A 26355-nucleotide genomic window follows, 5' to 3' on the forward strand; every position below is an offset into this window, starting at 1 on the left:
TAAAACAAGAAAGCCTAATGGGAATGAACTTTCCTGAAGTACTAAAGAAAGGTCTCTGCGATCAGTTTGTTGTGTTTTATGCTAGTTTCAAGAGGGAGCTGATCAAGAAAGTTGCAAAGACTCCCTACAGGACAAAAGAAATCAACCTCGTAGTTTACCAACTTGTTTCATTTACAAACATGGCTGATTTGCTGTCTTGATGTGGAGTGGAGGATGAAAAATATCAGGCCGGGCAACAAGTTTGAAAGCTGGGGATGACAAACTTACAAGGAAACCCTCAGCAGCTGGATATTTTTTTTTAACACGTGAAAATACCAGCCCTATAGGAAAACTCTATTACTACTTAGGTTTAGCAGTGCTTTCTCCTCCCATATGCTTTTACCTTATCTCCCCAACAAAGCCTCTCTTTGCGAAATGTCCCAGATTATGAATTACAGCTTCCCAGAACTTTTTTTAGGCACCGGATTCGGGCTCGTCGCCCCGGCCGCGCATCCCCCGCTTCGGGGCGGGTTTTGCCTGGAGGGATGCGCTTCGTGCGGGGACCCTGAGCGTGGGAGCGTGTGTGTGAACGCGGGGTGTGTGTGTGTGAGCGATGGGGAGGGATCCGGCGCGGGGCGGGGCGGGGGGAGCATATAAAGCGAGGCGGGTAGCGGCCCTCCCGGCGGTGGCAGCGATGGGCAGCGGCGGGAGGCGGCCGCTGGCGCTGCTGGTGGCTGCGGCTTCGCTGCTCTGGGCGCAGGGGCAGCCCCGAGGTGAGCGCGGAGGGGTGGCTCTCGGGGTGCGCGGTGCAATGCCTGCAAAGTTCATTTGCAGCCGCACCCTGGGGCTGGGAGAGCTCTGGCGGGGTGTCCCCGGCTCCCGTCGGGCAGCGCCGCAGAGGGAGCCGTGCGGGGAGAAGCGGGCTGGGGTCCGGCAGCGCTGCTCGCCGCGCTTTTCCCCGCGCCCCTCCTCCCTTAGCGCTTCTCCCCCTTCATCTCCGCGCCGCGCAGCAAGCCCTCCCCCCTTTTCCTAGAGCCCTTTCTTCTCCCTCGGCGGCGAGGGGACCATTCCGCCTGGCCGCCCTCCGGGGCCGCCCACTCGCTTTGTGGGAGCCGAGAAATTCTGCGGAGCGGCAGAAGCCGAGGAGGAGGGGGCGGCACGGCCGCTGCTCCCCTCCCGGGGCAGGGGGAAGGGCTGGCGGGAGCCCAGACCGAAGCCGGAGCCGGGCAGGGGCGGCGGAGCCGGGGGTCTCGCCCCGGGGAAGGGAGGGGAGCGGGCGGACCCGAAGGATGCATCACGCTATCGCTAATAGAAACCAGATTAAGCTCTGTTATGCGGGGCGAGAGGAGTTCCAAACCGCTTTCGAGGCATGAGGCGGAGGATGAGGGTGTAACAGAGATAATTTACGAAGCTTTTCTTCTCTTTTTATTTGTTCTTTGCACGTGGGGCAATGCAGCCGGGATACCGGAACGCACCGGCGAGTTCTCGCTTTGCGAAAAACTTGATCCCGAACGCATCCTCTTTGTTCGAAGTGCTGTGACTTCTGTTCTCCTCGTGAACCTGAAGTTAGTGAGCAACAGCTCGCTTTTCTTACTGGGTCAACGGTAGTTGACTCAGTAGAGTGTTGGCTTATGAGGAAAAGCAGTGGTAGACACCAGGCGCTCTCGCTTTTGGCTTGATTCACCTCCCAGTGGTGTCAACAGCAGAATATCTAACCTCTACTCTCTGCACGCTAGTCCCCAGCCTCAGTAGGTCTCTATTAAAACCCAAAAGCCTTGAATGGAAAATGGTTGGAAGGCATATGTTGTGCAAATTTTATTTATGGTGCAGTTTTGTGTTCAAGATTGATATATTGGAAGATCAGCGTCTGGATGTTTATGTGTTGCAGTAAACGCAAGTGTGTTTCTCAATATCATTATTTGTACAGAACTTCATCCTCCTGGTAAGGAGGTCAAAATCAAGAGCAAGTAAACTGCTGAGTCCATATATTCCAGCTTGCAAAGATACACTTCACCATGGTTATGAAGATTCAGTTTGAGAAACAGACAAAAATGGCACAAAATTAATTCTCACAGTTGTTTTTGGAAAGTACCAGCTTATATACACCAAGCAGCCTTACTTCACTATCAACTTCCATTTAAATATGTATGTTAGCATGCAGTTTAAAAAGCTAACAAGCTCCCTAAAGCTGGCAGGATATACGTGACAAGAGTCCACTGTTTTGGTTTTTTTTTTATAGAAATCTGCAATGATCACACTGCAGTAATCTGTTGCAGCTTTTGCAAATAGCTTAGTGGTGATATTCCAGACTTGTATAGCAGCTCATACTCTTAAAGGCATCTAGATAAAATGCATACTTTTATATTGGTGATCAAAGATACCATTGTATTTGGTAACACCTAAGCCACCCCTCCAGGGGCTATTTAAATTCATAGTTGTGTTTTTCTAGTTGAAAGATCAGTGCAGAAGACCATTCTTCATACTAGATTAATTTAATAGATTTTTTTTTTCTCAGTATGAGAGTGCAGGTCATCTGAGGAATCAATGAGTATCAACCACCCAACCCCCTCTTCCTCCCTCATAGATAACTGCTTTAGAAAAAACAGAATTCAAGACTACTGATCCTAAAACAATGTGAAGAATGCAACGCAGATTAGAAAAGCCACGTTGCTTTTGCACAAACTAAACAACCAAAGCTCAAACTTGTAAGCATTGTGATGATAGAAAAACACTGTGCTAAGGCTAGAAAGACTTCTTGGAGCTGCTGCAAGAGCATTGGAGAAGTTTTGGGGAAAGGCATCTTGGTGTGCCCTTGGAGAGGACTTTGGTAGAACTCTCAGCATTTCTTGTTTTTCTGTTTATTCCTGCATTTGTCCTGTCAGCAGATGAAGAAACTGGAGTGTGCAAAGGTCTGTCAGAAAGTGCTCAAGTCAATATAAGAAAGAGCAACACAGAATAGTAAAGTCACTGCACTGAACAACTTTGGAGTTAATGATTGGTTCTTTCAGCATAAAGATTAATATCTACATGCCCATAAAATTTAGTTGGTAGTTTAGTGGATTGTGTCCTGTTAAAGTGTCCAGATCATGTTGAAAACTGGAGTTTTCAGTTTTCAGTTGTCTTTTGTATCCAATAATGGAGTGTCTGGATCTACATGAGAGCTATTTTTACAACCCCAGAAGTAAACAGCCATTTTGGAGGTTTACAGTAACAGCTTTGCTCTGCTGGAATGCATTCTTAACTTTACCGGAGGTAACAGTGATACAGGTGTACAGTTAATGGTTTTGCACATTATTACCTGTGATTCATAAATTTGACTATGCCACTGTCAGGTGAGTTTTCTCTCATTAAAAAATAATCCTGCTACTGCAAATGTGTAGTAATAGTAACTGTCAAGGCTGTGGTTATAGACTAAATGTTTCTTCAGCTGCACCTCATCTCAGTTTGTTGTAAGTTGGTGCGCTGTAGCGGCTGTCTCTGTTGTTCCTGCCTGGAGTTTTGCAATCAATAGTCTTAAAGTTTTGATGCTCAGGGGATTGAATGACCCCAGAAATGTGCCTGGAGTGCTCCATCTGGGCAGAGCTCAATACAAGTATTTCTCATGCATATCATTTGGGTTTCAACCCCAAATTTCTTGCAAGAATCTGGTTTAGTAAGTATGCTTAGGCTATGACTAATACACGAATGATAACTTTATGGTCAGCAGCTACATTTTTTTACTGAAACATAAGTGATATGGTTTGTTTATAAATCAGATTGTAGAAGCACTTGCACAGGAAGCTGGAGATTTAGGTTAATCTCCTTAGTTTGAGAGTGTTTGAACCCACAGCTCCAATTTCTGAATGGAGACCCTTATTACCGAGTTGCTGTGACAGGTAATGCAGAGGAGGAGGAGGCATGTATGAAATCTCTCCAAAACTCTTTTTAAACGGAGCTGTCGTGCAGCTATGAATGCAAGTTTAATGTATGCACAAGGAGAATGGGCAAGAGAAAAAGCTGCTGCTGCTGCCACTTAAAGATGGAAGGAGAATTAACTTGCAGGCCTTCTGCTTTTTTTCATCTAATTCTGTTGCAAGCAGCAATCAGGCATTTGAATTCAGGAGAAACTTTTTTTTTTTATTGTACCCACATCTGCTGATTCTTTACTGAGCCACTGCGCCTCCCTCTTGGTGCCTAATTCATGTTGGCAAGTTCCGCTTCAGAGTTGATCTGCTTTAATTGTGGATGTGACAGCATTTGGCAGGAAGAAACTTCAGTCTTCTCAGTTTTTTTAGATCTGGTCTTTAGTCTACAAGATTCGAAGAGTAGATTGTACACTCTTGGTTGTCTCACTGCAGCCTCGTGCATTCAAAGATGTTCTGTGTATTGATATAGTTTCTTCTGATGCTTTTGAAACTGAGAACCAGACTTCCAGAAGGTACATGAATGATCATAAAACTTTGAAGAAAGTCTACTTACTCTTTCAAGTTGAGCTGAATGTTACATTCTCAAATGTTTTTTGTATGAGATGAAAAAAAAATGCTGTAAGTTCTTTGCTTACTGCATTACCATAGGTTGGTGTATGCTAATGGCTTTAATAGAGCTTGTTTTAATCAGTCTTAAGTACCAGATTTGTCATGAAATCTGCAACAAAGTGTGAAGCAATATTGGAAATGTGAAGATTTCTATCCTGTGCAAAGTTTGTCTTTACTTTTAAATATTTTTCTTTTAACATTTCTGCCATGCTTCCACTGATACAAATATTGTTTCCTGATAAGAGAACACTAAAAGAAATCTGAAGTCACTTGAAACTTGTGGAAAATGCAAGGCAATACTGTTTGCAACTTGTGGTGTGAGACAGGAGACCGATGAGCTAGAAATATGATAGGAATCTGAGGCAGAATCACTTAGTGTTGTGGTAAGCTGAAAACTTTTAATTTTTGGCAAAATTGGGTAGAATAGTATACTTGGCTTATACTTGCTTTTTCCCTGGGTTGGAAACCTCAGTTATAGTGAACATATATGTCGTTTGTATATACCCTTCTATACACTCCTTGTGTCTACAGGCAGGTTAAGTAACAGGGCCTGCCCACCCTCTATTTAACTTATACCATGTGGTCTAATCATAGAATTGCTTGGTTGGAAAAGACCTTTGGGATCATGGAGTTCAACTGTACCTGTCCACTACTAAGCCATATCGCTAAGTACTTCATCTACATCTTTTTTTTTTCCAACACCTCTGGGGATGGTGACTCAACCACCTCCCCCGGCAGCCTGTGCCAGTGCTCATGTCCACATATACAAAGGAGCACAGAGGAGCAAAGTGGGGCAACCCCAATAATGAATCCAGAGAAATGAGCCCCTTGTAGGGCTGTCCCTGAGTTATGGGAGCAACTCTCCAGGGCTTAAAGGAGTGAGGTGGTGATGGTGGTGGCAGCCGTCTACAGGGGTATGGGGCTCGTTAAGGGATGTAGGGGGAGAACACCTTGGGATTGCATGAGACTTATTTTGGGATGAGTAGAGGAAGAGCCAAAGACAGAGTAGGGGTGAGGGAATAAATATGGTCTAGGAAGGAATGAGTATGGGGTGGAGGGAAGATGGGTAAGAAGTTAAAGGAGGCCAATTGGCTGTAAACAAGCTGCAGGTCTCTGTTCTTATATCTCCATGCCCCATACTCTTAAGTACATGTCCTGTAATAATGTACCTCATATCTTTTTATTAAACTCTCCAACTGCCTTCTTGGGTGAGGTGATCTCTGCTGTGTGCATGGAGATATATGTACCAGTCAATGGAGAGGGGACCATGAGGGCTGGATAACCACGACTGGGGGAGATTGTGGTGAGTGTGATGTGTGGATTTATATGTCAATGTGTGCTTGCCAGCAAACATCAAGACAGACCAGCCAGCCAGCAGGATGAGTGGCTTGGGAGCCAGTTATCAAATTGGCCACAATTTTGGGATGGGTACTGGAGGGATCAGAGGGTCTGCAAATTGACTCCTGAAGGGCGCAGGAGATCCAAGGTTATTACCTGGGAAGACAGTGGGGTCTAGGGTCTACCTGAGACATCTGTCTAACATGTGTATGTGTCACATTGGGCAATTGGTGATAAGAAAATCCAGGGGAACACTACCAGGTAGGCTGAATGTCTCTGCCAGTAACTGGAGGAATCCATAGTGTGTATGTGTTGGGTGTGATGAGAGGAGTGTAATGTGTATGTAAAGTGGCCTGTGGACCCGCAGTTGGAGAGAGACTATGGGCCTCAAGGGCTCACATGGCCAGGTGCCAGCAACAGGGGAAACTTAGGATCCAGGGAGGGCAGTTACTGAAAAGCTGCATGTATGAGTCCAGTTACTGAAAATATCTGTGTTGCACATATCTCTGTGTGAATATACATTTTCTACTTAAGGTCTTTTATCCTGATCAGCTGGAGCAGGGAACAGGATGAGATCATTTGTGGTGGTTGCATTTGTGTATTTCTGCCTTTTCTGGTCTATGTGGCTGGTCGTATATATGTGCATATATGTAATGCATTATGTGCGTGTGTGCGTGCCTGCTGGGGATACATGCTCAACTTTACTCCTTATGGGACTGGGGAACCATGGAGCTGCAGCAACTGCCTGTCTGGAGTACAGGACTTGGCACACGTGCTCTGTATAAGAATATATGTAATTCTGGAGCTTTGAGTCATCTTTTCTGTAAGGATTCAGCTGTTGAGGCATTAGTGTAATGGACTTAGTTCTATACAGTTCAATTGAAGTTTTAAAGGACCTGTCTATGAAGTCACCTCAAATGAAGGCCACATTGCATACCACCAGAAATGCTGATTTTGTGGATACCATTGCATTAAAATGATGAAGTTCCCTAAATTCGTAATAGGCAATACAAATATATTTTCAAATCTTTATTGAATAGAAATGGGATTTGATCATATTAAATGGAATTTGTAGCATAAAGAGAGGAATATAAAAGGTAATGGATTGTAACTAGGTATATATTTTGCTGATTGAGGTATGACTTGGGGATGGGAGAGAGGAAGAAAACCACAAAACTTGTGTTTTTCTGGTGGTCTGCAAAGAAAACCTTGGACGTTGTGCTAGGAAAGTATGCTTGGCCTTGATTACAAAGTCATAAATTTTAAATCCACTCTGTTTTTTTCCCTCACTTACTTTAAAAGAAAGTCAGGACCCACAAGCCACAGATTATACTTTTCTCTGAGTACAAAGGTATGTGGCAGAAAAATCCCATGAAAGCATTAAGATAAAGATTAAGATAAAAATAAACCCATTTGCCTGTCATAAATATTTTCTCCACTCCCTGAGGGCTTAGAAAAAGCATTTCTGGAAATTCAGGACTATCAGTGTGTGCTCATCAGTTGCGGGTATTTACAGCAGTCGCACACAGGATCTTCAGGTGGGGTTTGCTGCTGTCTCCTATGTCTAATTATTTCTATCCCTGAGGCATCCCTTCTTGACCAAACACCACTACAGTTTGTTGGAGTTTTGCAAGAGGATGTTGGTTAGGCCATCTTGCAGGAATTGTGATTTGTTAGTTGGCATAACCCTTAGGTACACATCAAACATACTTCCCATTTATTTGTGTTTTGGGGTACTTAAGTGATATCTCAGAGGTTGTATGTAGTGCTTCTGGGCATTAAGGCATGAGGTGCAGCATTCTTTGGCTTTAAGGTTTTGAGGTGAGAGGGTGGTGAGACTGAAACAGGTTGCCAAGGTAAGTTGTGGATGCTCCATACCTGGAGGTGTTCAAAGCCAGGTTGGATGGTTACTTAAGCAGCCTGGTCTAGCAGGACGTGTCCCTGCCCATAGCAGAAGGGTTGGAACAAGGTGATCTCTAAGATCCCTTCCAACCCAAGCCATTCTATGATTTTGTGATCTGCTTGTGCGTCAAAGCAAAAAAAGGTAAGGTGGTATACCTGTGTTAGTTCTTTGGTAGTTGCTTATGCTATTCTAAGGGCTTTATTTTAAAGATTTTTTTTGATAGTTGCAGTGCATGTTTTTTAAAAGGGGAAAAAACTGCTTTTTCCTTGACAGGTAATTGTTTTATACTCATTTTTGGGTGTTAAAAGCTGATACATCACAATTTTACAGGAAAACTAGGAGATTAATTTTATAGTTACTGTAGATCTAGACAATGCTCTAAAAATTAGAGAACACAGACATGTAAGGCTATAAATGCTATCAAAGTCTAAGCCTTTAATATCTTATTACAGAGCTGTGTAGATTCACATGATTTATACTTCACCTCCTGATGTGAAACAGCAGTTCTGGTTCTCAAGAAGCATTTGCTTGTGTTCCTGGCAGAGAAAAAAAACACTTCTAGAATACTTTGGTGTTGAGACCAATTTACTCCCTGCTCCTCCCCCAAAGTCTTCTTGGAAAAACCCTATTGCTCTAGTGGCCATGTGAGCTCCCAGGGCTATTGGAAGGGAGCAGGGGTATGTGGTAGGAAAAGGAAAGGCGGACTGCCTTTCCACAAGTGGACCAACTTTGCAGTCTGTGTGAAACAGCAGCTAATGTGGCTTAATGGACTGAATTGGTTTATCTTTTCTGGGCTCTTCCTACCAGGCAAAGCTGTGAAGATCCTACTGCTGCTTTGGTGTAGACAAATTTCAGCATTTAGCACTTCCTTCTCTTTTATCAGCTTCAACTTGTTAGTTTTTGATTTTTTTTTTAACTGTCATTTAATATATTTCCAATCAATTCTTTCAGATTTAAGTTCCAGATTTGAAAGGTGTTTTGGGAGCATAATAATGTACAATAAATCCTTGCTGTGAGCTCATTTATTGTGCTGTGGGATCCAGACCTCTCTTGACTCCTGCATGAAAATAAAGGTTAAAATCTGTTTAAGAAATGGACTTCCCAAAGTAGAAACTTCATTTTCCCCTTGGCTCTGCCTGCATTTTTACTGGTTTTTTTTTTTTTTCTTTAAAATGACCTTGAAGATAAGGCCATGTCCACTACTTTCTTTCATCATATTTGTGTAATCTTTTATTTGCTGAAAGACTGAGAGGACAATGTAGAACCTGTACAAGTAATTCAAAACAACTTCTGTAGTATTGATTTGATTATTGGATTATTATTTTTTACCTGTTTAAACAAGAAGTTTTTAATGGCAAAATCCTTGGCCTTAGCAAATCAGTGGCATAAGTCATGCTGACTATAACAAACCTTGTATTTTAACCGTTGAGCATAAAGGCAAGCTAGAGCTAGCACTGACACTTGCTTTAGTATTGATAATTTATTCCATTTTCTAAAAGCATGAATGGTAATTGTGCCTTCTGTCGCAAAGCTCATTTGATCAAAGAAGAAAATGGAAAGAAATATTTGTGTGGGAAGGAGAAGGAAAAAAAAGCTCTGCAGTGAGTGGCACTTCCAGTGAAGTTTGTGCTGCCCTTCTGGAAAGGACTGGAGCAGGGGTCCGAGTTGCCCCTTGTTCTGTTTACATAGGCACTTGCAAAGGGAGCTTTGCAGCTACGACACAGAGCAATGAGTGCCTTGGAGGATGGCAGCACAGGGAGGCTCTTCCACTACCTCCTCCCCAGGGCAGAGATGCTACTGCACTGGATGGAGTCTGGCCAGGCTTTACAGGCAGCTTGGGGTTATTCCAGATCAAACCAGGAGTATCTAGACAGTGAGCGAATCATTGAGAATCTATCATCAATAGTAAGACTGCACTTGAGAAACCAAATAATTGGATTATGCCTTCCCTTTTTCTGGCTGTTGCTTTACAGAAGTGAGAAAACCAGCTCCTGAAGGTGCTTTGCTACTAATAAAACTGCAGGAAAGTTTGCAGGTTTTTTTTCTTGTCTAGTTTTCTTTTGTAAGCGTTTCTCATTCAAATGCATTGATAGTTAATGTGTGTTTTGTTATTCTCCATGCCACACCTCATATTTTACTTGCTGTGTTTTGTGCATGTCTTGCACTGTTGGAAGAGGGGAGGGTAGAAAAAGCTTGTAACTGTGTGCTAATGCCTCTGGTGATGAGTTCTTCCTACTTTATTGGCTGAGAAGGACTAGATAACAGAAGTTTGAAGTGAAGGTTCTTTGAATTGTCAGAAACTGTGGAAACTGTGGTTTAAATTACTGTTGTGCAATAGATGCTGTTGAAAGTTCTAGGATTCCTTTTGTATGCTTTAGCCTGTAGAGTCTTTAAAAGATGTACTCTACTAGAAAACATCCTTTAAAATATGCTGCAATAAAAATTTGATGGGGAAAATGAAGGATCAAATGAACTCCACTGACTTGGGGAGAATTGCTACAAATTTGTATTTATCTATGCACAACTGTTCATTTATTCCTTCAGTAGTTGCTAAATAATGCACTGGTTCAGTAATGCTCTCTTTAAATTGCCCAAGTAGTACAATTTACTTTTACAGGTAATAGTTCTCCCTTACAGGATTAAGAAAAATGTTCCTACAAACAGAAATCAAATCTGCCATGTATCTAGTATTCCATGGTTTGTGAATAAAACTGCATGTTGTTAAGGTGGTTTTTTTAAAGTTTTTATTTATATTGGCAATAAACATTGCTAAAAGTTGATTGGGGTTTTAGAAACAATAGGTATTTTTTTTTGCTAAATCAAAAAATATAAGCTTGTTACTGAAATGGACTTTATAAGTATTGTAAACATGAATTTTAAGATAAAGCTCACAGGAATAAGCCTCTCCAAGCCCTATCCCAATTTATCTTCCTTGAAGTAGGTTTACAGTGTCTGACAGTGTCCTACAGAGCAAGCTTATCATTGTTAAAGGTGTGCTGCAAATGAAGATACTAGAGTCAAATGGATGACTGCTCTTTGCTTGAGAGTGGTTGTGCAAGGAACAGCTTAGTTTCTTGTGTTTTTGATAATATTGTAACATTTCTTATGAAAGTAATGATTCTACAAAGTTCGGTGCAGGTTTTATGTGATGCAGAGTTGGCTGATCTGTGCAAGCAATGAGATAAATACATGTGGCTGGGCAGGGAACTTCAGGCTGAATTACGCGATGACTGGAGGATAGATCTTTTCATAGTGGTGAGTTGATAGTATATGATCTGAAGCCGGCAATGAAGCAGCAGGTACAAATCATGACTGTGGATGGATAGCTGTATTCACTGTGTATCTTGGCATGGATCAGCGGCTGCAACACTGGTGTTTATCTCCAGCAATGTGTCAGGTTGCTCCAATTTTTGACTGTCTGTACTCAGTATGAAGTTCTGCTATTGCTGTGCTGCCCTGGCTAATAGTGGTTGTGGAAGAAACTGAGTTTAGATATCTCTAGTAGGGCCTTCAATACACCACGTTTTAGCAACTGATGATAGTCACTTTTTCTAAAACCTGTGCAGCTCTCCTGGTTTTTCTGTTCTTAAAGACGATGAGAAATACATGCTGCCCACTGCAGCTCTGCCTATATGCTGCAATTCTCAAAGTAATCAACAAAAATGTTTGGAGTGTTTAAGAAAGAGTAGGATCCAAAATGTGCCTTGCAAGTTGGTTGGTTTTTTTTTTTAGTCTTTTTCACAGTAGCATTTTCACTATAGCATTGCTGAATTTTAAATTAAATTACTTGAACCCAGTCCTGGTCTACAGGCTGATGGAACTTTCTTTAAAAATTGCCCTTTGGGCTGAAATGCATTATTCTTGTTTTCAGGCCAAAGGTGAAATACTTTCAGGACACTTGATTAAAATTCCATGTGATTAGCTGAGTTTTTGAGCGCTGATAGTAATTCAGAAGGGAATGTTTTAAAAGTTTGCAACATTGGTTGGTTTTTGGGCTTCCCCGCCCCTTCTTTCCTTTTGAGTGTGTAAAATGACAGTTCTTCAGGGATGTGTCCTGTGTGACACAAATGCCTTTGGTTTTCATGAAGGCATTTCCTATGAAAAAAAATGAAACAAGGGTTTGAAGATGGTGAAGGTTTGAAGCAGAAAATGTGCAGCAGGGGTCCTGCTGTTAATGTTTTAAAAATAGAGTTGCAAGATGTGCCCTGTACGTTGTTAGCCTGCGTGCGTGGAGACCAGGAGATACAAGTAAACCAAGCATGGTGATTTACAATTTTGCTTTGTTGCCTAGAGTGAAATACCTCGAGAGGGAAAAAAACCGTAGCAGGATATGTTTTACTCTTTGCAAAGATCAGAAAGCCACCTTTACAGCACGTGGAACAGTTGATTATAATTAAAAAAAAAAACCTACAGAGATTATTTCCCAACTAATCATTCAAATTAGAGATGTGAAATCTTGTAAGTAGAAATAAGGGGATAATCAGGTTTTGCATGCCTTCAGTGTTACTCAGTTGCAAATTCTCTCTTTTCAAGCTGGAGGACAGCCCCTCCCTCATACCCAGGAAGATCTGGCAGTGATAGGAGGCTGTGTGCGCCCTCATGACTGCTTTGTGCTTGCTGGAATGAAAATACTTTTCTCCTACGACTAAAAAAAAACCTACCTGGCTTTGTAAAACAAGAGTTGGTAGTTCTGAGGTGCCAAAAGCTCTTCAACTTGAAATGCCTTTTGTTTGTTATTGGAAAAATTCCACTTACTTTAAATAGAAATTTAACTTCATCTAAGGCAGTTGTAATTTGTAATACTAAGCGCATTTATTATGAAAGTTAAAAAAATACCACATATAAATTTTAGTTTTGTATATGGCTGGTGAATAACAAGCTTAAATGAACTAAGTGGAAAAATACATTTCAGAGTTTTTATAGTGTAACTACTTGCTGTAAGACTCAGATTATGATCACAAGGAGATGCCAACTGCCTTAAGGGGTCTTTCTTTGTTCACGTGGGAAAAGAAATAATAACATTGGTTGTGATACTCTGTCACAGTACAGAAACTATGACCACTAAACCAATTCTTTTCAAGCTCATATCTTAGACTTTGCAAGTGGTTGATTTAAATGTAGATAAGATACTTTGCTCATAACTTCATATTTATTATAATAAATGAATCAGTGTGAAGCCCAAAATTGTATTTTTATGAATGCAAATTTAACCAGGATTAAACCTTGATGGAATTGTCATTTATAAGGAAGACTGTTGCCTCAGACTGAAAACTGACGACAGGGAAGAAGCTCAAGGTTAGTTGTTTCCTACTGAGATAGTCATAGTAAAAGGTTGGGGTAGGGAAAGCTACGCGAGATCCAACATCTGTACGAACAGAAGTGTTCTGCCTTTTTGCTATTGGGACACATCATAAGCAACAAATGACTGAGGTCACTAGTCTGACATGTCAATCACACTGCGGTACTACTGTCACATTGATCTGAGCTGATATTGTCTTAGCCTGCATATAAGCAAAACTGAAAAGACACTGAACTATTTAATAGCTGTGGCTTGTGTTTACTTCAAGTTTGAACGAAAATAATTCCCAACATTAAGGAAAGAAAGCTGCTATAATGCAGCAACCCCTAAACCAATATACACAGTGATGTAGACTCCACAACATGTGGGAAAAGCTTTGGGTGAACAAGGAAGAACTAATTTCATTGTCTTGCAGGTTTGTTCTTTTTTGGCAGTCAGCCTATCTGTCAACTTCTGGCTCTTTGACTTTGGTGTAAATGCTGTGACAATTTCTGACCAGATTCTTGAACAGGCGAGCACTGCACAAAAAAATCAATACTTGCAAGACATGATTTGATGGAAGAAATATTGATTGAACTTTGAAAGTGCATGTTATATAAAGAACACTCACAAATTACCCATCTTTTACATCCAATTGTACAGTCTGAAGCTGACAGTACAATTAGACATATTGCCCCTTAGTTTATGCATAGTCTAGAGGACATTGTTCTAGTTTAAACTGAATTCTAACACTAATACTTAACCCATTCCTGGTGTAAGAAAGCTTTAGTTACTGTGTAACTAACAGAAGTGACAAGTTTGTGGGGTTTTTTTTGTGCAGATGTGTTGCTTGGCCTTTGTTTATTTCTAAATATTTGATCTTGAAGTTTCATTTTGTGGTTTTTAGGGTTTTTTTTTGTTTTTGTGGATATTTTTCAGTGAGTTCAATTCCCTAATTTTAACTCTAGCCTTCCAATGCTGTGTATCAGGAAATTTAGCATCTTGTAATTAATTGGGATAGAATGTTTTTTTTTTTTTTCCCCCTCTGCCTTTACCCTTAGCATTCCGTTGTCTTTTATGTTTAGCATGCTGCTTCTTGCATTTTGAAATCTAAAATTGTTAGGTTTCTGACTTTCTGCCCAAATAGTTTTCCCTATTCAAATTCTCTGCAACATTATGGCCATTAACTTGGCTGTTTGATGGTGTTTGAGAATTTAACAGAAGACTTAGAAGTTATGCAAGACTGTTGCTCCTTAACCTTCACAAACTGTATTGAGCAAAACCAGTCGGGGGAGAAGAGTACAGCTGATATTTTCTGAGTGTCCTGGTTTCAGCTGGGATAGAGTTGTTTAGCTGCTGTCTAAGGGCTAAATTATGATACTGTGCAAGCAAAGGTTTGCCTTCTGTGTTTCTAGCCAATTTGAGAGACTTCATCTTTATTAATTTGCGATGTTACATTTTTTCCAGTATATTTTTGAGCACTGGATGTTAATTAGCACAGCATCTAGCCCAAGGTAGGCAGCGGTAGGTAAATGCTTATTGATGCAGCACCCTGTCTCCGTTAAGGCAGTCGCTAGTAATGCTGAATGCACATAAGCAATAGCCAAACGTGTTTGGTAGAGAAGCCCTTTTCAACTTGGACAGAGCGAGGGGCAGGGTTTGGTCTTCTGTGGCTGTTACAGCTTGCATGGCTCAAGCAAAATTTTTGTTCACATTAAAGACTATGTGAGATTTTGTTTTGTTGTCATTCTTCTGCTGCTCGCTTTAGATTGTTTAAGTGAGATTTGCAAAAGTTTTACAGAATCAGAATTGTGAAGTATTCAGCAGATTACTCTGAAAGGAAGTGTTTATGAGCATTCAGCAAATACCTGCGAAGTAATCTATTTTACAGATAACCTGAGCTCATCCCAGGGCTGATTTGGTGGTTACTTCCCTTTCATGACTGACCAGGCTACAGGACAACAGAAAAAGATCTTTTATTTACCTTAGCACTCAATGCAAACTGAACTGTAGTGCCTTGAAAAGAAAGTAAAACTTTTATTCTGGGGTATGTTAACGAAACTGTCAAGAACTTAAATTATTCTACTCCAGTTGGTTCTGATGAGGTCTGAAGACCTACGCTGTTGGAGAGATGCAAGCTGCCAAGAATTCAGAAGAGTAAGAGCTTTAGAAAATTGACTGTGGAAAGATTGAAAGGGTAGTTTACTTAGTCTGGAGAAGAGAAAAGGGTGTGTGATAACAGCCTTTCAGGTAGTCAGAGCTGTAATCAAGACCATGGAAGATCATAAATGCAGCAAAGAAGACTGAAAACTTATAACTTTTTAGAGTGATAAAACACTAGAGCAGACTTGTCAGGGATGTTCAGGAATATACCTCACTGCAAGATTTTGAGGACAGAGTAGACAAATTTAAAATGTTCTTATACTGAAAGCTGAATTAAATAAACATAGTCTTCCCCTGCTAGTATTTGAGATTGACATTAGCTTTGCTCTACAGTATGAGAAGAAATACAGAACAGGTGTTAAGGGAATATAGCGGTCTGTCATAGCAGTGAGGTTTGATTTTTAGTCTTAAGTAGCTTATTCTCAACTTTGCAAGTTAAAGTCCACAGAGGTTCTGCTGATAAAGCCATACCTGTTTGTTAGCATCTGTAAACTTTGTGTTGTGCTAGCAGAAATTCTTCTCTCTGTAGGGCTACAGAAAAAAGAGTGATCAGTTTTCAAAATGATTTCTTACTAATGACTGGCTAACAAAGGCAATTGTGTAAGTTGTAGTGAAGCTTTCAGCTTTTCATATGGGTTGATGGCTGCTGCTAATGGATGTTTTTAGGCAATATCTCCACAAAATGGATTATAAGACCTCTAAGGATAGGGAATTAGTGCCTTAATTCCTGAAGTTAGAAATTTCAGCCCATTTACTTTAAGAAAAAAAGCCTAGGTTTTCATTGTGATTATAGGATAGGATTTTGATTAAAGAGCATGGAAAAGGTTAAGCTACGGACATTGAATTTTAAAATAAAATGAGGGAAAATCTATTAAGCAGGCAAAGAATCTGAACCCAAGCCCAATAGTTCCAGGACTTTTATTTAGTAAACTCATTTAGTCTGAAACTTGACCAAGGCAGAGCAACTAAAATAAATCTATGCTATAGAAAACTGTCCAAGAATGTTATAAAGCATGTGACCTTAACTTTTGCAGTGTAATACTGTTACATATTTTATCCGCTCTAATATTTTGTGACATTTTAATACATTTTGTCCTTAGCCCTTTTTGTTGTCCTAAAATGCATCAAACTATTCTGAACAACTGCCACTGTGTCCTCTGTAAATGTTTTCAGTAAACGGAGAATCTATTGCTTCTGAGCAAACTTCAACATTGCCTGCTTGTTATGAATCACTGATTGCCTTACATTTTTTAAAAACAGTTAACTTGCAAATGGGATTAGACCCCTTCAAGTATTTCTGTGTTCTGAGAAATGACACAATAAAAAGCTCATTGTTAACTAGCACACATCAGCTTTTTAAGTCACATCTACTTTGTTCACTTGCAAATTACTGCACTATTACCCTCAGCACAAAAATCCAAAATACATGCGGGGAAAATGAAGCTGTTGCTTTGCTGAATGTCTGTTTCTCACTGAAGTCTACTTTGAAGTCTTCATTGTATAGACTAACGAACAATCCAGAGAACATTGTCACTTTCTGGACTCACTTTTTGGCTTGCTTTGGATAATTTTTTGTCTTCATTCTCCATCAGTTTTTTGTCTTCTGATTTCTGAAAGAATAAAAACTAATTGCTTACCCAATCCATTCAGCTTTCAGGGGATATCAGACAGACTACTGAATTTGGATTCAGAGGAAGCCGTCCTAAATGTGGTCTTCCTGTAAGAAGTATGGCCATCCTTGCTGGATAGATCAGGATACCATAAAGTATTATCATCTTTATTGTGCTTATAGAATATGCTTGCTGGTATAGTGCAGCCTATGTAAAGTGGAACTCCTGTGTATCCTTCTCTTTGTACAATTATGTTTATAAAATAAATAAACTTAATCACCTGTGCCTCTGCTAGGAAGACTGCTTTTCTGAGGAGTGTTTCCCTTTCTTCACATGCCACCTGTACTGTTTCGCCCTGCCTGCCAGTCACATTGTGAAAGTCCATGCAGTCAAATATGGTCAGAAACAGGCAATGTATGAATTTTGCCAAAACACACAAGTCAATGTTATTTCCACCTGTAACAAAACAATTATGAAAGACTTCTGAATATCCTGAGTGAAAAAATTGTTAATGGGGAGTGGAATTATGGCTTTGTTTAGATCTGGCTATACAGAATGAGGCCAGGTGTACTAAACTGAGTATATTTTTTAAAGGTAAGAAAATAAATATGTCTAAAAAGCCTTTGATAAATGGCGGAGAAGGACAACACCTGCATGTGATTTTGTTATATCTGTTATCGATGTGTGTGTGTTGTGGTTTGACCATATAGAGGAAGTGTAATGTCTTTAGTGTGCTTCTGTGCATCGGAAGGTTATCTGAGCTAGGCAAAATATTCACTGACTCGTAAGATGTGTCACATCCTCTCTGTAAATACTATGGAGTTGATCTGCTTATTCACTGCTTGTGTGTAGTGAATCAGGTATATCCAGAACATATCACTAGATGTACATTGATAATGGTTGAAGATACCAAATGTGCATCCAACTGGAGTTGCCGGAACCCTGGAAATGTCTCAGATCCTTGAAAGTCATCTTGGAGAAAACTTCTGGGTTGCTTGATAGTCTATACCTATAACAAAATCAATTAGCTGAAAGAAATCCTCATAAAACTATAAAGAATTAAATTGAGTTTTTAGAGAAGATGTTGGTACTTGTCTCCAGCAATAAGGAGCTTGTAAGGCCTTCTGTAGACCCTGGGTTTGGGTAGAATAATTCCCAAGGGGGTGTAGGACATGATCAGGCATAACCATCACAATAGAGGGATAGCTATCCCAGTTGCTGATGTCTTAAGCAATCTTATATTTCATTCTAATAATGACTTTTAATCATCAGCACTTTGTATCTGCCTCAACAAGCTGCATGTTCCAACTGTTCCTAATCATTCTGAAGGATTAGAGTTGATAAGCCTATTGAAACACACAAAATAGCAGCGGACTACTTCATCTGCCTAAAAGCTCTTTTCCTGTCTTCCTTTTCACTGGCATACTGCATGTTCATCACCTCTTCAACCATCATTCAAACATATTATAACAGGCTTTATTGTGAATAAGCCTTTCCTCTGACTTTTGGCAAAAAGTTAATGCTACGTCCATCACCACAAAGTCTGCCTGATGATCTGTATGTGCAATAAACTCATCTAATCTTTGGATTCTTCTGTCTTGTCATTACTTTAAGAATTGAGAATTGTAGAGTGTGAAAATGTCAGATTCTGCCATATCCATGTTGCAGACCACATTTTTAGGGATCTGATTTCCTCTAATTTCTCTGAGCTTGGAGCATTTTGCCCCTGTAGGAAAGCTCTGAATGGCGCAATTCTGACATTACCTACTTGTGTTTTCAGTTTTCCTGTAGTGAGTTTTAGTCATGCATGTGGCTAAACCCAAGCTCTCACTGATAAGAGCAATTCGCTTGAACCTCTAGTAAGAACTTTGTGCTCCACGGTTGGGCTGAACTGAAGTGAACCAGTTGTTATTATTTCTTAAAGTAGAATTACTGTCTATTCATTGACTCTGGCTTGCGGCAAATGGGCATCTGAGTAGCTGGAAAAAATGGTATTAAACAATGGTCTTCATGTTTCCATGAAAAGAATTGACCAGCAGGTAGAAGTAATTAGTTTACTTTAAAAATTCTTGTAGCTTTTCTTGGGACCACCACTGTCTCTTGCGAAATGCTCAACAGTAATTTGGAAACAGATGAGCTTAAAGGTAGAAAGAAAAAGTAGTAAGTAAACCTCCTGTGTGAGGGCAGGGTGAGAAAGTTAGGCTTGTTTAGCCTAGAGAAGAGAAGGCTCTGTGGAGACCTTATAGCAGCCTTCCAGTACTTAAGGAGAGTCTATAGGAAAGATGGTGAGGGGCTTTTTATCAGGCAATGTAGTGGTAGAACAACGGGTAATGGTTTTATGCTGAAGAGAGGGTATATTAGCTATTAGAATGAATTTTTTTACTGTGAAAGGATGTAAGGCACTGGAACAGGTTGTCTGGAGAAGGCATGGATGCCCCATCCCTAGACATGTTCAAGGCCAGGCTGGATGAGGCTTTGAGCAACTTGGTCTGGTGGAAGGAGCCCCTGCACATGGCAGGTTGACTTGAACTAGATGATCTGTAAAGTCCCTTCCAACCCAAGCCATTTTATGAAATGTAACATTGTCAACCAAACTAGATTAATGAGCTGAGAATTCTAACACGTGGATCTGTTGCCGTCCATATGGAGATTTCTCAGGACTTGTTCAAAGCCTGTTTGCTACATTTGTCTATTGGTATAGTGGAGCCTGACAGTTAAGCAGTGAAACAATGAGGATTTTGTATGTAGCACTTGCTTTCCTTTCTTGTGGGAATAAGTATGATAAATACAATTCAATCGATCATTTGTGCTGGACTTCAGATAGCAAGCTGTAAAAGTTACATCAATGTCTTTAAGAATGTAAATATTATTTACTAAGAGATCAGTTTAATGATATGTGGTCTCTTCTGCTAGAGTTTTATATCTCTTATGGCCGCTTGGATTTTATAGCATGATATGATGACAGTCACCTATTTATCTGTAAATGGCTTATTCAAATAAGTGTGTCTGTGATTGCTCATCTTTATCATTACTATCTTTACCTGAGAGAGATAAAAATGTATTTTACTGAATCATTTTATTCTTCTCTTTTGTTTCTTTTGATTTTTTTTGTTTGCTTGGTTTTCTAGCAGAGGATCATCTATTAACTGTTGGAATTTTCTTAAAAATATTTTCTTAAGAGCATACTGACTGGCTGAAGAGGAAGAATGTTCTGTAAAGGTGCAACTCATTAACTTTACCTTTTTTTTTTCCATTTTGTTTATCAAACTTATTTTTTCTTAATAAATCGGCTTCTGCACCATTCTTGATCTCTAGTGAAATCAGTGGACACACCTGTGCAGATTGCCTTAAGAGTTAGGATCATAGAATCACCAGGTTGGAAATGACCTCTTGGATCATTGAGTCCAACCATTCAGAGGTGAATATAATCAGCTAGGAAATGAAAAGGTGCAGTACCTTGCAGGATGAAGTAACAACTTGTTTATTTGAATCCAGGGGCAAAACGGCAGTGCAACTCAGTTGGATTGAAATGTCCTTTCTTATCTCTGTGGGACTCGGAAAATTCATCATGAGACCTAAAGGTTATCATATCATTATTAATTTTGTTATTAATTGGCAAATTTTAAAAAGGCAATTAGATGCTTGATGACAAGCAGACAAAAGGGCCGAGTCCAGTGTGAATGCTATGGTGACTTGATCTTGGGATGTGGAATGAAACTTGAGGAGCACAGCACTTGCCATTAGTGCTTTTCTTTAGAGCTTTGCTATTCCTTGGCACAGGTCTGTTGCCTGAAGGTAATTGTAGGCAAATTAAGCCACTGTAACAAATGACCCTTGAAAGAAATAGCAAAGCTTTTGTGTAACTTGAGTGAAGGTAATGAATGCCCTGGGAAGTATTGGATAGCTCTTGAAGACTAGGTGAACAGCAATGAATACTGAAGATTCTTTATTATTGGACAGTAATATAAAAGTGAGTACCTTCTACCACTGAGCTTTCTTGTTCAGTAGGAAAATGGAGGGTGGCATTTCTGCTTTGCCTTGAACTTTAAGTCTGGAGCACTACTGCACCCAAACTGTATGAGGTGAGATAAGACTGCAGAAAGCGTGTTACTGGCAGAAGAACCTCAATGCAGTGCTCAATAGTATGTCTTCAGCATCCTCGTCTGCATCAGATGGTAGTTATAATGAGAACAAGGCATCCAATGTAGTCTAGATTTAATTTAAGTGAAGTCAGGATTAAAAAAAAATAAGCTCCACCTCCCTCCTGAGTTTTGAGTATAACACAATTGAAAACACAGTTTGTTACCCCTACTATTGTACAGAGGTTTAGGATTTAGCCACATTTTCAATAGCTGAAGCCAAGGTTTAAATAACACTAAAACTGTTATTGAGGCTTTCTAGGGTTATGCAGTTACTGGGCAGGCAGACACTTTAAGTTAAAGGAATATTTAATTTTAACTTGTTGAGATGGACTGATAAGAAAAACAAGGTATTAATAGTACAATCTTTTGCAGTGTGGAATAATTTGTACAGTTTTACTAGTGAAAAAATAATGTATTTTCACAAATATGAATAGATATTTTTAAATTAAGTATATCTTATAAGAGAATAGAAAATTAAGAACCCTTTCAGAAATCTGATTTTAATACCTCCCTATTGCAACACTAGTAATTCTTGCCATACTCTTTATATGTCGTACCATGGCTCTAGCTTTGATTTCAGCCCATTGTGTTTGAACTCTAAGCAGAGGACTGTTTTTCCAAAACAGTTTCTCTTCTTCAGTTACTTCTGAGAGGAAATAGAGCATCTCTGTCATACCATAAACATGCAAGAAATGAAAGCTTTTTAGCTGAAGAGTCTGTAAACTGGTAACAATTCTTAGCTTAACAGTGCTTAACTTCTGCTTTTCTTCTTTCTGTTGCATGCAATATTCTTTAAATTTAATCAGTAGCCTTCAGGCTAAAATAGAACTTCACTCCTTTTAGAAAATACTAAGAATTACTGTTAGTAGTGTCCTTGAAATGCTTCATATGTTGTTTCATCATTCCAGCACACAAGAACAACACCATTTGAAAGTTTGGTAAAATGTTTGTGTGAAGATTAATAAGTGGCAAGCAAAACATCCCTTAGACTTTACGCAGGATGCAGAAAAGCCCAGAGCAAAGTTCTAAAACACATTCCTTAAAACTCCAGAGCATATTGTTCGGGGTAGTGGTGTTGCTGCCTCAGAGGGCTCCACTGAAATGCCATTTTCTACAGCAGCCCAGTGTGTGCTCTCCTGTTCCTTCTCACTTCTGGCAATGGGCTGGTTGTCCTCCTGGCTTTCATCAATTCAAAATGTGAAGAGAAGGTTTAGTAACTACAGCTAACTTTAACTCTTGTGTTCCTCAGCAGTAAAGCATCCACATATGGAGCGAAGTAATGGGATTATTGCAGTCGGGGTGCCTTGAAGGCTGGGGACACATCGAGAGCTATGGGGGTTTCCCTGTGCAGTCAGTCAGGGTAGGTCTTGGCAGCCTGGGCCAGTCCCACCACCCCAACCAGGAGCAGGGTAGCTGGGTGCACATCAGGGCAACCCCAGGCCCTGGCATCAGGCACCTTCCTGGGGATGATGATGGCCTGAGGCTAAGCAGGGTCATGGGCTGGTGGGTAGTCCCGCCTCAGCATTAGGAGGAGCTGTGTGAGGAGCCGCATGTCCGTTCTGTGGCGTGGCTGAGGCAGGGGCAGATGGCCCTGAGGACCTGAAATGAGGTCGTGGGCTGTGCTGGGACGAGCCCTTGGGTGTGAGCAGGGACTGAGAGGGCAACAGTGCCTCAGGGTATGGCGACTGATATGCTGTTGTCAATGTGATATGATAATCTTGTCACAAAATAAATTGTTTTCATTGTATTTTCCTGTATTTCTGGCTCATAGATGGTTCTCATGACATCCTGTATGTTCAGAGACCTATCTCGTACCCATGTCTGTATTTTGCTTACCCTACAATACGACTGATTAATGTTACTTCTTTCAAGGCCTGTTCCCTGCCATTTTGAACCTGGCCAGCAATGCTCATATCTCCACTAATGCTACCTGCGGAGAGAAGGGACCAGAGATGTTCTGCAAACTGGTGGAGCATGTCCCAGGACGACCCCTGCGCAATGCCCAGTGCCGTGTCTGTGACCATAACAGTGCCAATGCCAAAGGCAAGTTTTGTGTGGTTTTGTTTTGGTTTCATTGGTCTGTGTCATTCTTTTTGACCCTTCCCCATGAATACAGGGTGCATTGGGGTCAAATACTTAGTTTACCATTAGTTCTGTTACTACATGAATGAAACCGCCTTTGAGCAATGGGCTGACAGGAAGCATGAGCGCTTTAAATTGCCATTAAGCACCACAATGACTGGGGCAAGATTTCAGCTTTTACTTCCTTATGAGAGGAAGAAATTGTGCTCAGTGTGAAATAAATGTGTTGCATTAGAGAAAATTCAGTGAGATGTATTTTCAAGATATGTTTATTTTTTTGCTTTAAAACAGAGCAGCACCCAATTTCCAGTGCAATTGATGGTACTAATAACTGGTGGCAGAGTCCTAGCATTCAGAATGGGAGGCAATACCACTGGGTCACTATCACCTTGGATTTAAGGCAGGTGAGTAATATTTAGAGGAGTGTCGTTTATTGTATGTAGGATATTAGCCAATATAATTGATTGCAGTTTAGGTGGTAGAATATTTAGCAGATAGCCATGTAGAAACACATGGAAAGCTAAAGCTAGTATGAACTGATTTTAAACAGATGCATTTTTCAATTGTTGTTCTAGAACATCTTGGCAATTTCATGTCTATCAAGCTGTAGTGGAAATCACTATGTTTGTAAGCTGTAAGTTACAAGTTGTTTTAATTTGTGGCACAGTAACAATAGTTTATGTGCCTATGACAGTGTTTACATGTGTGTTCCCTCTGTCTCGATAGCATTCCTTTGCCTGACCGTGCTGTCTTTTCTCAGCAATTTTCTAATCTTATTTTCCTCCACCTTTGGTTTCATTCAGGGTACTTGAAGTCTGGGTTATCAAAGACTTATTTTCAAGCAGGAAACAGTGTTTTCAGAGTGTTGTCTTAAGTGCAGATTTTAAGTGTGAGGATGCATCTGTTTCTGTTTATTAACTGTAATTATCAGCCTGTCACCTGATCATCATACAGCTTCTTAGTAGAAGAATGAATGTTTTGGCATAGGATATGGTAGAAGATTTTGACGTTTACTAGAAGAAAACAGAACATTGATATTCTTCCAAATATGAACTCTTTTGATCCTTAGGTATTGTAACTCAGATACTGAGTTTCACAGGAGAAGAGAAAGTTAAGTGAGATTATTGTGTTCACACCAGTTACCTCACATTAAATCTCAAATTAAACTCTTCTGTTTAAATTTCTCAGTATATTTTTGTGTTTAGATTAAATACGTAAATCTGTTAATACAATATAATGGTAAGATTATTATGTAAAATGCCAAAATGTGTTCAATTGTAGAATCTCCAGAACCTTGGAAACAGATTTTTCTTAGCTGAGGGTCATTCTTTAGGACCAAATACACATAAAACAGGGCAAAGTTAGTGTTGCTGAAAGAAAAGTCAATTTGCCACTTACTGTGCTGATGACTGATTCTGATTACCATCTTGTTGGAAGGAGCACTGGGAAGAAATGTTCTATATTACATCTTCTATGAACTTTGCTGCCAGTTGTTCTGACGAGTCAAGAATTATATCTTTAAAGCAGTGATTTCTGACCCTGGAGAGGGTGGAACTGTCTGGGCAAAAGTTGGTTCTTCTGTTTTGGCACTTTGCCATAAAGCTTGGGGGGATTCATCAGTCTTAAGCAGGAGGCTGCTAAATGCTAATTTATTGATTTATCTGTTTGACATGGAGGAATCAGAAGTCTCCTGCTGTCTACCTTGTTCCAAGATAAGACAAAATAATTTGTGAAGAAAATGTGTTTTTCTTGTTGTTTTACTTTGAACAGATCTATACATTGGCTTATCTAAGTTGTTTGAAAATCATAGCTCAAAAATCCTTTATTAATATGGGAAGGCTTCCAAATTCTGGAAGAAACTTGGTTACTAAGAAATGCATACTTGAGGTGTTTGGTTGGTAACAAGATTTTGCAAGTTCTCTAGACCGTGCTTGAAAGTTATTTTAAAGATTAAACCAGAAGATTTAACTTTGATGTTTTAAAATGAAGCATGGATTAAATGAGGCCTAGTTTGCTCTTTAATTGTAAAGCAGAACTGATACAAAACTAATCACAGGGTGTCTTTTGTCAGTGACAGAAGGTTTGGATAGCACTTTCTTGTTGTTTGAGGAGTTTGCTTTGTGTTTGATTTGTAAATGGACAAACAGGAAGGAAAAATGAAGGAGGAGGGAATGCCTTAGTTTTTATCCTACAACATTTTCACTTTGGAAGCAGACCAACTGACCTGCCCTCTAAATCTTTTATTCCTCAGCCTTAGAGCTGTTGATATTTCACCAAATACATATCTTTCCACTCATGAACCACGCTTGGTTTCACTAATTCAATTTGAAAAGTTTTCCCCAAGGGGCCTTTCTTCTATGTTTTCCTTAGAGAATTTGAGAGAGAGAAGGCATCTAGGGCTATGCAAACTGAATGTAAATTACTGCTCTGCAAGAAAGGATTTGGTTAATAGAGCTTGCTTGAAGTCAATGAGTTATTAGAGCTGACCTGGTGTGCTTACTTTAAGCAAGTCAACACAAGTAAAAAGTAAGATGTATGAAGGACCTCAGTGATTTTAGTAACCCTTTACATAATAAATATGCTTGAGAATGACTTAAATACTTTTATAGGACCTTTAAAAATATTCCTGAAAGTCAGTACCTGCAACTATATGTGTAGCAGTGTATCTTTAGCATTGGTAATTCTTATTACATTTCAAGATTTGTGCACTAAATCTGTCAAGGATTAATCTGAGTATATCCTTTTAACTTTCCTTGCCAGAATATAGACAATATTCACACTCCTTTGTGATGTGAAGAATGACCATCTGGTCATTATTTACATTTTCTTTAGAAATTACCCATAAGTCCTAACAGTAAGAGGAATGGATTGTTTCTTGGAATTGTTGCCAATGTACTGTTAAGATACAGTCTGGCAGTTGGGTTGGTGAATGCTGGAACATAGCCCTGGCTGGCAAACATGGGGAAGACTCCTTTATGTGGTGAAAACTGGTTCTACTACAGTTTACCCTAGGTGAAGTTCTGGCTGTAGTCTGACCCCTGTATGTGGCTGCATTCATCTCTTGGCTCAAAATTGAAGGAAGCAGAGGATATTCTTTCAGCTAATAGTCAATGTTGCACTTATTTTATTTAATCTAAATACAGCTGGAATGAAGAATACTTTGGTGGAACCTTGTTGAGAAAAGAGGGCTGGCTAATAAAATCAGTATCAAAATTACTGTTTTGATCTTTCCTCTTTGCAGTCTCTGTGCTGTTTATAACTAATGCTAAGCATTTTGTAAGGGCAGCCAGTGGGTATATCATGAGTTTTTAGCTCATGTGGATCATACAACTAGGTATATGTATTC

The 26355-nt window shown here is 40.0% G+C and overlaps 1 protein-coding gene across 1 annotated transcript in view; it reads left to right on the forward strand.

The window, feature by feature from the left end:
* Positions 1-734: 734 nt before the first annotated feature.
* Positions 735-26355, forward strand: part of LAMA1 (laminin subunit alpha 1) — a 103678-nt gene continuing 78057 nt past the window's right edge. The window contains exons 1-3 of the mRNA XM_069853887.1: positions 735-752; positions 22800-22970; positions 23301-23413. Coding sequence (XP_069709988.1) covers positions 22880-22970; positions 23301-23413 — 204 coding nt within the window. The 5' untranslated portion in view covers positions 735-752; positions 22800-22879. The remainder of the gene's footprint in view (positions 753-22799; positions 22971-23300; positions 23414-26355) is intronic.

The sequence above is a fragment of the Phaenicophaeus curvirostris genome, chromosome 3 (assembly GCF_032191515.1).
Source record: "Phaenicophaeus curvirostris isolate KB17595 chromosome 3, BPBGC_Pcur_1.0, whole genome shotgun sequence".
NCBI lineage: Eukaryota > Metazoa > Chordata > Aves > Cuculiformes > Cuculidae > Phaenicophaeus > Phaenicophaeus curvirostris.